This window comes from Anastrepha ludens, chromosome 5, assembly GCF_028408465.1.
Source record: "Anastrepha ludens isolate Willacy chromosome 5, idAnaLude1.1, whole genome shotgun sequence".
Lineage (NCBI taxonomy): Eukaryota > Metazoa > Arthropoda > Insecta > Diptera > Tephritidae > Anastrepha > Anastrepha ludens.
In genome coordinates, this window is record NC_071501.1 from 63,239,566 (window position 1) to 63,251,496 (window position 11,931).

General features: G+C 35.6%; 4 protein-coding genes across 6 annotated transcripts; 1 reads left to right on the plus strand and 3 right to left on the minus strand.

Moving 5' to 3' along the window:
- Positions 1 to 525: 525 nt before the first annotated feature.
- Positions 526 to 1,800, minus strand: LOC128863021 (60S ribosomal protein L27a). Of its 2 annotated transcripts, none has more exons than XM_054101909.1 (4): positions 1,777 to 1,800; positions 1,179 to 1,496; positions 829 to 964; positions 526 to 631 (listed from the first exon to the last, which is right to left on the minus strand). In XM_054101909.1, exons 1-3 carry the CDS (start codon positions 1,777 to 1,779, stop codon positions 836 to 838), a joined length of 450 nt encoding a protein of 149 aa, XP_053957884.1. In that variant the 5' UTR covers positions 1,780 to 1,800; the 3' UTR covers positions 526 to 631; positions 829 to 835. The 2 variants fall into 2 exon arrangements, with proteins under 2 accessions (XP_053957884.1, XP_053957883.1); XM_054101908.1 differs by lacking the exon at positions 1,777 to 1,800 and adding an exon at positions 1,683 to 1,703.
- A 1,454-nt stretch (positions 1,801 to 3,254) lies between these two features.
- On the minus strand, positions 3,255 to 3,997 carry LOC128862990 (39S ribosomal protein L27, mitochondrial). The gene is made up of 3 exons (XM_054101856.1): positions 3,846 to 3,997; positions 3,621 to 3,784; positions 3,255 to 3,562 (listed from the first exon to the last, which is right to left on the minus strand). Exons 1-3 carry the CDS (start codon positions 3,907 to 3,909, stop codon positions 3,359 to 3,361), a joined length of 432 nt encoding a protein of 143 aa, XP_053957831.1. The 5' UTR covers positions 3,910 to 3,997; the 3' UTR covers positions 3,255 to 3,358.
- Positions 3,998 to 4,047: 50 nt separating this feature from the next.
- Positions 4,048 to 5,491, plus strand: LOC128862989 (uncharacterized). The gene is made up of 2 exons (XM_054101855.1): positions 4,048 to 4,499; positions 4,568 to 5,491. The coding sequence occupies exons 1-2, from the start codon at positions 4,151 to 4,153 to the stop codon at positions 5,407 to 5,409; spliced, it is 1,191 nt and encodes a 396-aa protein (XP_053957830.1). The 5' UTR covers positions 4,048 to 4,150; the 3' UTR covers positions 5,410 to 5,491.
- A 457-nt stretch (positions 5,492 to 5,948) lies between these two features.
- On the minus strand, positions 5,949 to 9,730 carry LOC128862988 (vam6/Vps39-like protein). 2 transcript variants are annotated; one of them, XM_054101854.1, is made up of 9 exons: positions 9,644 to 9,730; positions 8,986 to 9,254; positions 8,675 to 8,878; positions 8,364 to 8,625; positions 8,039 to 8,298; positions 7,598 to 7,978; positions 7,016 to 7,536; positions 6,545 to 6,947; positions 5,949 to 6,477 (listed from the first exon to the last, which is right to left on the minus strand). In XM_054101854.1, exons 2-9 carry the CDS (start codon positions 9,211 to 9,213, stop codon positions 6,181 to 6,183), a joined length of 2,556 nt encoding a protein of 851 aa, XP_053957829.1. In that variant the 5' UTR covers positions 9,214 to 9,254; positions 9,644 to 9,730; the 3' UTR covers positions 5,949 to 6,180. The 2 variants fall into 2 exon arrangements, with proteins under 2 accessions (XP_053957829.1, XP_053957828.1); XM_054101853.1 differs by lacking the exon at positions 9,644 to 9,730 and adding an exon at positions 9,493 to 9,637.
- Between the last annotated feature and the right edge of the window lie 2,201 nt (positions 9,731 to 11,931).

Genomic DNA, 11,931 nt, shown 5'->3' on the forward strand with positions numbered 1-11,931 from the left:
TTCGTCAGGTATTTTTGACACATTTTTTTCTGGCAGCCCACCATTTCGCCTATCAGCTGTTCGTCATCCCATGAAGTTTTGAAATAAGCTCATGAGCGCGCTCCATTCAAAAAGAAAGAGTTTCGCATCTTGTTATCTATGGTTTTTACAAAATAATGTTAAAGTTATGGATAGGCCAAACCATTCACCCGTACTAAACCCATTGAAAACTTTTGAGGAGATTTAAAGCAACCAATCGAAAAGGAAACATTCAATAACAAGGATTTATTTGAAAAAAACTAAAGAACTGTGATATTTCTCTACCACAGAAACCTGCCGTAGGATAACCAAATCTATATATATCCTTTTTGTTCCTATTGTCACTAGTTTAAGTTTTTTGAATTATTATTTATATTTGTTATATCAATCTATGAAATAAAAACCACATTCTATTAACTTAAAAAATTGCATTGTACATATGAACGTAATATTTTAATTACCATATATGCATGAACTACCAATAATTTCCAGTACAGAAATCATTCATTTTTCAGAAAAACTAAATTTCCATTTTTTTTTTTTTTACTTTTTATTTTATTATAAAATGCATACATGTTTGATGTTTACATGTAAGTTTAGTTGGAAACAGAACCTGAAAAGTTAAAAACAAACTATTAGAAATGTATCAAGGTAATCAAATATAAATACGACTACTATTTCTGTTTAGAATATCAAATACTCAGTTCAGTTATGGTAGCACAAAAATCATTCAGCAAAAGTCTGACGTATAAACTAAATCGTCACTGTATTTAAGAACCCTATCAGAGTTAAAACGGCATAAATAATTACCTTAAAATTAAGCTCTCAATAAGCAGACACCACCAGCTTGTTTGATTTTGTCTTCGGCCTTCTTTGAGAAATATTTAGCCTTAACAATCACGGGTTGCTTGGGTAAATGTCCACGACCCAATAATTTATAATAACCCTGCAAGGAAAAGTTAAAATTAGTTTCCACAACTTTCATATAATTCATAGTTATATTCGAATCGTTGAAATTTCTGCGCAATCTGAAAGGCTTTCGCTACATGGAGAGAGCAATTGTACGGTCGCATTCAGTCCGCCCGACGCCTTGGATATATCTTCATATTAAGCAGATATTCAACTTAAATCATTTCTTTATTTTATACAAAGCCACTTACGAACTGCACCAAATCGATGACTGGGGCTTTGTTACTTTTCTCCTTTTTCAGCTCACTTAATTTATCAGCCCCAACCAGAGACCATAATTTGTCCAAGTTTATTGTTGGGCAAAATTTATGCTGGCGACGCAAATGGAAGTTTCTCATACCAACTTTGCCGAAGTAACCAGGATGGTATTTGTCGAAGTTGATTCGGTGATGGTGCATACCACCAGCATTACCGCGACCACCAGGATGCTTACGATGCTTGCCAATACGACCATGACCATGGCTCACATGACCACGCAGCTTTCTGGTCTTCTTCCTTTTAATGTTCGACTGCAAATTTAAAAAACAAACAACAATCAAATTATTTCTTGTTACACGTGTCTGGGTAGTGCACGAATAAATTCTACAATGGCTGCGCGATTATTTTTTGAGGTTATTGTCGATCACTCTACAAATATTAGATTTTAGCAAATCTTTCACTTTAATATTTTTTTACACTACGAATAATTACTTCACTTTCATATTCCAATATCCTGCATTAATAAATTCACTTATTTAACACGAAAAAGCTAAAATTGTGACTGCCAAGCACATTTAAACATCCACTCACCATCTTCAAAGTTTTCGAAAGAAAGAAATCAGTGAAGTTGGCTGTCGATGTTGTCTGTCATAGAGGCACAAGTGATAAAAGTGCGCTATTTATATCCGTCTGCAGAGATGCATTTCATATTACAACATAATAATACGTTCACATAAGAATTAATCACCTATAAATCTACCCGTTCACATATGGCAGATTACCTGCAAAATTGACAATCAGCTGTCAATACTGCTGTGAGAAGTTCTTCTTCATAGAAATTATTTTGGTGGAATATTTCGGTGTTTTTGGTTTCTTTAATTATTATAACCGATATAAAGAAATTACAAGGATAAGGAATAGCTAATTTAATTGCTCAATTGGCTGATAATAATAAACAGTTTGAGGAAATCCGTATGCGACGTTTACTGAGGTTGCAAAAAATTATGGCAGCAATACGCATGCGATATTCGATATTACATTGTATAATAAGCAAGAAAATGTCGAAGCGTTCATGAAAACTTATACAAAATATCTATCGAACAAATAAAATTAAAATTTTTTTAAAAAAATGCAACTTTTCCATCAGTATTTTTTTATGACGTTGTCACGTCGAACTATCTTCAGTAAACCAACTTTACAGACAACCTCCTTTTTAATACAAAATGTAAAAATTTAGATTCTTTCAGGTTTCACTATTTTTATTCAAAATAGGGATCTCAACAATTATATGTTAAAAATTATTGATTTAATAACCACGCACGTCTAAATGTAAAATCCACCAGCCAGCCGATTCGTGAATGCCTAATCGCTGAGAACGTCAAAATAACGATGTTGGAGGTTGTTCAGCAACTTTTTGCGCCACAGCAGCAATATTTTCAACAGAACGTCAAATTTTTGGTCTATCTTGTAAAATTATATATCTGTCTGACAAATGTTAAAGATGCCATAAAAAAGATACCGTCTAGGAATTATTCACAACTGACATCTGGCGAAATTTTTGAAATACCATTTAGTTTCGGGACAAACGCTATCGAAATTTTCGATTTCTTCATCGGGAGTCACTCACTAATTTCGAGATTTATATTTAAGTTGTCTATTAATTCACAATATATATCTCTATTATTTGTGTTTTTAATTATTTTTGTTCTTTTGTACTCGTAATATTGTCTGTAAAATTGTAATCAACTGAATAAATTTGAATTGAAATTGTCGGACATCTCGTTAATTATACACATATTTAATTACCTGAAATTTTTGGGGAATATGCTAATGATAGATTTTTTTTTCTAATAGCAATCGTTCCTCGGCAGGTATATATTCAAAATTATTCTATAAAAAATAAACTGTTGCTGCATTTGCATGCAAATTTTTTATCCGAATCCCAATTATTGAACATTTGGAACACAGCTACTGTGTGCAAAGAACTATTCATCAATACCTAAGTTCGATTTCTTCTAAATACCTTTGCTGTGAAAAGTTCATTCTCGATTGATAACATGCAAAACATCCAAAACTCTCTCCAAATTTCTAACTGTATTAACAAAAGCATTTAGGCTCAGATTAGGTTTGTATATGTATCTTTAGTGTTCTACAAAAACAACACCCATTATCTCTAAATCTCTTCTGTTAATCGAAAGCGCTGATGTTGCTCCTCAGGAATAACATTAAAAAATTTCTTATAAATGGTTTGGCCCTCGCGACCGGCATAGTTCCTTTGTACCCAGCTGTGATCCCAATTCGGGTCCAACTCTTCACAAGTTACGTATACTCGCCCATGCTCCATGGCGTAGAGGGTACCATTTCGACCAAATCCAACCTGAATAAAATAAATATATTTATGTATATATAGCAATAAATATTTACTTTTCACATACATTCATGCCTGGATGGAAACGCGTAGTTAATTGCGTGGCTAGCAAAGTGCCCTGTGAAACCCAATGTCCGTCCTGAACACGCCAGCCACGATGTTTTGGTCTTGGGTGGCCTTTCTTGTTGCGCGTGCTGCCTCCCGTCTTTTTACTCGCATTACGTATAGTTGCTGTGCAAAAGAGTTCGCTAAAATATTATTTTCTACAGCTGTAACTCCGATGATTTCTTACTCAATAAAGGCTGATCCCCTTTCAGGCACTGCAGTGACAATTTTTGCATTATTGTGAAGGACATTATCTTTGAATTTAATTAATAAAATTGCTAAATAAACATAGACCTTTTCGTTTTTAGTGAAATTCTTTTATGTCACTATCAGCTGTTTTGCTGTAGGCAGAGTTGCCTCAGCTTTTTATTGTTTTTTTTGTTTCTATATTTTTTTATTGCGGCAAAACCTCACAAAAGTAACGGCATTAGCGATCTTATTAAATTAAACTGTTCATATTTCAGAATTAATAAATTTGCATATTTTTTAACAATGAATACAGATTCTGAAAAGGCACAGTCATCTCAGGGAGACCCAGTACTTACACAATTTCTACGTGAAAAACTTAGGGAAATTTCTCAACACCAGCGGGAATTGCACCGTGCCAAGTCCAAAGATGCATTGCGATTCGGTTTGGGAGAGATTAATAAAAAAGTGGAGGAGATAAATAACCTAACCGTAAAAGATGTAGAAGGTTTAATAACGCGAATAAAACGGCGCAAACATGCATCGGTAGAGGAAATGTATCAATTGAGTCATGCGTTCCTGCAGAGTATGGACCATATAAAGTTGTTCGCCAAAGTTCCTGGTATTTTGCATATCATTGTAAAAGAACTCACCGGTAACATAATGTATATATGTAAATTAATAATTATAACTTACTAATATTCATAAACCATATCACTAAAGGTATCGACTCTGGGCGTCAAATAGGCGCGGTGGAATGTCTTTGCAATTTATCACTTGGTGAGGCGCCAGTTTGTGAAAAAATCACAAATACGGCGGGCAGTTATTTAGTTACCTACCTGGATAGCCTTGATGACCGCTTAAAGCGTACATCGCTCTGGACAATTGCTAATACAGTCTCAACGAGCCAGAAAGCGGCGCAAACTATCGTACAAATGGAAATAATACCCAAATTGTGGGACCTATATGTAGATGATAGTGGCGATACTGATCCAACAAACGACTTTAGAGAGGACGCAGCTATTTGTTTACAGTTGTTAGTAGCGTCTAATAATCGAGTACTTAGAGCCCAGGATTTACTCTTCATAAAAGAGCATATGTGCAAGAAAAAGCGTAGTAGCTTAGCTGGCGAATACCATTTGCAACTGTTATTCCATACTGAAGTTGTAAATCCAATGATGGATTTAACTATGGAGCAAACTATTTATTTGGTAGAATTTACCCTGGATAATTTGTGTACCACTGAAGACTTTATAAGCAATAGTAATCGTCTAAGAATTCTGTATGGCGTACGCTTATTGGCTAATATGCTAGTAGGCCAGCCACATACGCTTGGTGTGCTGATCCAACAAATAAGAGATGCTTGGAATACAAACTTAGAGGATATATTGAACAGAATTTTTGAATTCGAAGAAAAGGAGCTAACGTTAGAAACAATTTATTTACTGAGGCACTTAGTGCCGCAGCAAGAGGTGGTTGGCCAAACTCTACCATGTCAATTAGAAAATCTTCGAATTCCAAAATTTGACGGATATGATGAGTTACTCCGTAAATGTCAAGGTTAAATTATTATATAACTGTGATTAGAGTATTTTCGAGGATCAAATATGTATTTTCAATAAAAAGTCGCTATAACTAAGAAGTTTATTTTGAAACGAGTTTCTGATTTAGGGTGGCTAGAAATCGAATCACTATGCTGAGTGTTTATTGGTTGCTATTACGGGCATAATAGGTACATATAAATAGTTATAGCGACCGACACTCTGCAGCAAAATGCATCTGTAAGCATTTTCAATCATCAACAAGTATCGTATAAAAACCAATGGATTCAAAGAAGTTAAAATTATTCAAACGTCTATTCAGTAAGGCGTTTGGCCAAACTCCTCCGGTTTGTGGCGTGCGTCTTGGAGGGACCTACAGTTTTAAGCCGACTCCGAACGGCAAGGTTTCTTCATTGTTTGCCGAGTGGCGACCGCTATTAGAAAAAACTTTTTTCATCATTTTGCTATTTCGTGCAAGGAAATTCGAACCCACGCACTCCCGAATGGTAGTCACGCATCAGTCTATTCGGCTGCAGTGGCCGCCGAATATATATGTATACGAATTACCAGTTTTTCCGCGTATATTTGTGAGCAGTAAATTGAAAAATTATAATATGTTTACACGATTATCCCAAAATTCAATGAGCCGCATCGTAATCGGATTTACTTGTATGTAAAATATATACAAGTTTCTTATCGAAGGCTGACTTCCAACATTAATAGATCACTTAAAACCAAATCATAAATTAATAGAAAATGGTACATATATTAAGTAAATAACTAAATGTAACTAGTTCAAGAACTAGACTGAACGTACTTGTCGTGACAAGATAAATGTACCACTTCTCCATTGGGATACCGCACGAATGCTGGTGGATTTGTGAAACGTTTTTTACAATGTGGGCACACGGTAAACTCTGTTAGTACAACGGATTTATTTTCCTCTGCGTGTATCTCGCTTCTGACACGTTGAATTTCGGATTTTAATAACCTGGCCATCACTTCGTTCTCATGTTGTTCAGCGATTTCAGTACGCAGCACGATTTCCAAGTAATTCCATATGGACTGCACTGGCATGTCATCCGGCAACAACTGTTAAGCAAAATAATATGCAAATATGAATGGTACCTAAATGTATGTATGTGGTATGGTGATATACCGGAATAACGACGTAAGGGTCGATTTTCTCAGCATATTTACTTAGTAGCTCCAGTACGATTTGTTCGTTCGGTCGCAAAAAATCTGGATGTAAGGCAACATCTTCATATGGAGGCTGACGCGCTGGATTCAACAGCGTCTTCAAAAGAGTAGCAAAAATGTTCTTATCATTCTCATAATTTGTCTCACAGTACTCAGTAGCTTTTTGCGCATCACCTAACACTTGCATGTAGATTGCCAATACTTCTCCATGTTTCTTAAGTCGACCGAGAATCAACGCACGCTCTTCAAGCAACTCATTTGTAGGAAAATCTTTCAGCACCACCTCCGGTGCATAGTTCTGCGAGTTCTTTAAGAAGTCGCATAGCTTCTCACGCCATTTCTTTAAATTTTCGTTCGCTTCACTGTTAAATAAACACAAGAATAATTTTCCCTTCATATTCCAAATAAACGCTTCCAAAACAACGCAAACCTTTTGTTCGTAGACGCATCCTTCTTTGACTCTTCAAGTAGGTTGTGCACTTTATCACGATACTGTTTTGCTAATACATTGTGTAGAAGGGTATTGCTGTCTTTCCATACATTGATTACATGTTCCAAGTAGGGAATGACTAAAGTTTTATGACGACTAAGCAGGAAATCGAGTACATTGGCTCGGGGCAAGTTTTCGACCTCAATGAAATTATCCGTAAAAATACGCAAACCAACTTCGGGCGACTCTTTTAACACCCAATCGCAGAACTCGAATATTAAAGACATTTGTGGGCTGCCTAGTTGCTGTAAATATTTTATAGTACGATCATGACCATAAAGACTCGAACCCTCGACTGAAGCCTGCGCTTTCAACAATTCTAAAGCTTTCCTATGTTTGCCATTCATTTGATATAGTATTATCAGCTCAGATATTTTATCATGCTTTTTCAAAGTCTTTTCCGATTCCTCTAAATGACACTGATTTAAACGTAAAAGTGGGGCAACCAGCGAATCATTGGTCTGCAACAAAAAAGAAATTAGAAATGTAGGCAAGAAATAATTCCACGATAGAAAAACTAGCCTGCAGATAACATTTCAATAACGTTGTGTCTACTATGGATAGGAGAGATTTGGAGGTACTTTTAGTGTCACGTAGTTTGACAACTTCTTTTTGACGAGCTAATGCGAGAAATTCTATCAACGCTAGAAGTGCATTTTCCATATCTTTCTCTTCTAAATGTGCAATTGGTGGTGCGGGCACAGCTGCCTCATTGGTTTTGTTCGTCTGATCCTGTAGCAAATTCGGAAAAAGCCGAATAACATCATATGGATCGGCAGCAGCCTTTTCGAATTCCTTCATCGAATCGGCAAATTGTTTGTTAGCAAATAGTTCACGGGCATAACGCATGTGTATTTCGCGAATCGTAGCAGCTTTGTTTTCTTCCGGCTCTTCGGAAATAGACTATGTATGAGTTAAGATATAAAGTCAATATTATAATTAAGAATTATACTTAGTTATTACCGTCAGCCCGATGGCGAGTTGAAATTTCTTCTGCTGTAGCAAAATATTACGTTGCGTCGGCACATCTACCATTCGAATACACCATAGCTCAGAATTGGCAGCAGCAAATATTGTGCCTTTTCCAGAGTGCACTAAGAACTTGGTTTTACTCAGCTCCGGTATAGTTTGCACAAGGGTGTCCTTATTTAAACTGCTCCCCTCAATGCAACGCACTTCTATAGCATTTGCCACGCGTCCGATAACGTAAGGTTCATCCCAAACTTACCCGAGATAATCGCAAGAAAAAAACGGTTAATTTATATAAATAATATACTTTTTATGGTACCTATATCAAGTAATGCACTGCTCCACATGATTGGCTTCGGCTTAGTTTTAATTTCAACACTTCCAACTGATGCCTCAATTGTGCCGAATGTTTTGCGCTTTTCGTCATCTTTTTTTACATAGTCACTTGTATCAATGGTAACTAGATACTGGTCTTTAGAAACACCTAACATATTATGTTTCATAATGCAAATACAGGGATCCATGCTGTGTGATGATGAGGTCACTATCAAATCGTGCTTCTCAGGTTTGCTTGCGAGCATCTGCAAATATATTCAAGTAATTTGTGACTAATATTTAATGAAATCTTACGTTATAAATGACGTATTCATCTTTAAATCCAATGCAAACAGCATCATCCACCCAACTCAGAGCTTTAGGGACATCTTTCAGTTCAATACTAAAAGCGAATGTGTTTAATTTGTCTTGTTTCCAGTAAAAGAATTGTAATTGGCGCTTAATTGCACAGCAAACACCAATAACGGTAGTCATCTCACCGGCCGGAAGCTTGGCAGGCTAAAATTAAATGTATATATTCCGGATTTTAATGACTATATATAGTAGCTGATGCTTTTCCGTTGTCTTTGAATGCAGCGACTTTTAGATTGGATTAGATTACATACCTTTACATCCAAAGCAAATAAAGTGCAACCTTTGGTGGCCACAGCACTATGTATGAACGTAAAATTGCTACCTACTCCACTGATATCGCAAACATGCAATGTATTGTCCGTTAGCACAAAGAGAAGGTGCTCCGCCGGTATGACCTGCATCTGCACAATAGCTTTTTTACTAAAATTCTTATTAAACATTAACATATCCACAGCGCCACTCTCATCCACAGAGTACATAATAAGCTGGCCACTGCGAGTGCCCAAGATGACATTGTTACCTGTAAGTAAACAATGGAAGGTATGAACATTAATTTTAGTGTCAGTAATTTCCTAATAGATTTGTATGATAAACATTCTGCGTAAATACATGAACGTATTTTTATGTTCTGAGCGCAAGTCCGATATTTCAATATTTGGACAATGTTGCTAGAGCGATAGTCCTTGGCTGGATATATAACCCGGACATTCCTATAGTGTAGAAATTATTGTCGTGGAAAAGGTAGATTTGTTGCTCACCAAATGCGGCTATAGATTCTATTTGTACGCCTTGTTTTAAAATAGTGTGGATATTATAAGCCTGATGCATTGTTTATAAAAATTTGTTTAATTGCAAAAATTTGTGATAAAAAATTACAAATAGATGCAACGTTAGAAGAGTTGCCATCACCTTTAATTCTTTGATTAAGCCCGGAGCGAACTGCTGCATTTAAGAGCTCGCGCTGCAAATTTTAACTAACACCGGATTTACACACGGAGACATCTGGAAGGGAGACACTGGAAATTTTCTTTTCATGTCTCATTCGCGGCCACACGGGCAAAATTGTTTTCGGCAACATTTTGACATTTAATGCTTTAGCATCGTCTGGTTCGGATGTATTCTCGCACGCGCTTACATGTAAAGCGGAAAACGTTCGTCAACAATTTCTTAAATATATGAATGAAAAATGCAAACTGGCTAAATAATAAATAATTTCTTGTTTTTTTATTTAAATATATTTATAAATTAAAAATACTTCTTACATAAATAATTAACTTAAAATTAATTTGAGTATCTAGAAATGCGGGGAAAATTAGAATTCAACATAAAAATGCCCCATAATATATTTTAAATTATACCTACTTTACTAGCAAAAATAAACGTGCATTTCCCAAGCAGTGTTCGGATGTTTGTCATCTTTGTTATCTTCCGTTTGCTTGAAAACCAACACATAATTCAGAACCTTCTCCCACAAAAGAAAAAAACGAATGAAGCAACTGTCAAAAATTGGAAAGATTGGAAATACGAATAAGAAGAGCAAAGCGTGTCGCCAGTACAGGAGACAAATTCCCTTCTCTCTTCCGCGGCCGTCCTTCACCCTCGAACGACCCGATTTACACGAGGAGACATCTGGAAGGGAGACACTGGAAATTCTCTTTTGATGTTTCATTCGCGTACACACGGGCAAAAATGTTTCAGCGACATTTTGACATTTAATACTTTAGCATCGTCTGGTTCGGATGTATTCTAGCACGCGCTTACATGTAAAGCAGAGAGCGTTCGACAACAGTTTCTGAAATATATGAATGAAAAATGCAAACTGGTTAAATAATAAATAATTTGTTGTTTTTTTTATTGAAATATATTTATAAATTCTTATTTCAATAAAAAAAATTAAATTAAAAATACTTCATATGTAAATAATTAACTTAAAATTAACTTGAGTATCTAGAAATGCAGGGAAAAAGTAGAAATCAACATAAACATGTCCCATAACTATTTTAATTTATACCTACTTTACTATCAAAAATAATCGTGCATTTCCCAAGCAGCGTTCGGATGTTTGTCATCGTTGTTATCTTCCGTTTGTATGAAAACCAACACATAACTTAGAACTTTCTTCCACAAGAGAAGAAAACGAATGAAGCAACTGTCAAAAATTGCTTTAAGATAAGAAATACGAATAAGAAGAGCAAAGCGTGTCGCCGAGTACGACCCGATTTACACGAGGAGACATCTGGAAGGGAAACATTTTGTTCGGTGGCGAAGGACGGTCGGGGAAGAGAGAAGGGATTTTGTCTCCCGTACTCGGCGACACGCTTAGCTCTTCTTATTCGTATTTCCAATCTTTCCAATTTTTGACAGTTGCTTCATTCGTTTTTTTCTTTTGTGGGAGAAGGTTCTGAGTTATGTGTTGGTTTTCAAGCAAACGGAAGATAACAAAGATGACAAACATCCGAACACTGCTTGGGAAATGCACGATTATTTTTGCTAGTAAAGTAGGTATAATTTAAAATATATTATGGGGCATGTTTATGTTGAATTCTAATTTTCCTCGCATTTCTAGATACTCAAGTTAATTTTAAGTAAATTATTTATGTATGAAGTATTTTTAATTTAATTTTTTTTTATTCAAGTACAATAATTTACAAATACAGTGCACTCGCGATAACTCGAACTAATTAAAACAGGCGCTGTTCGATTTATCGAATTTGTTCGACTTATCAATTGAGTGTGCTATGTTAAAAAAACAGTCATCGATATCGATTTTTCGATCGATTGTTGAAAATGGAAGCCAGTAGAAAATTTCTGTAGTATAGTTTCGTTATACGAATTACATTTTGGTCCATTGGCTGGATCAATGGTGTCACATTCGGCGGCATAAACATAGTTAAAATTAAACCATCCTCGGACTTTAATTCGATTTCGTTGGGATGTGATGGGGCATTATCAATTAGAAGAAGAGCCTTCTCAGGTAGTCCCCCATCTTTCAAATATTTTCTTACCTAAATATTAAAGTCATTTAAGGTTAAATAACTTGGTTAAAAAAATTGTTTTAATGAATCTGGATTTTACCTGCGGCACGAACGAATTATGAAACCAGTCTTTGAAAATCGCCGAAGTCATCCAGGCTGATTTCGAATTTTTGTACTCCACCGGACAGTTAAAATTTTTGAAAACACGAGGATTTCTTGCTT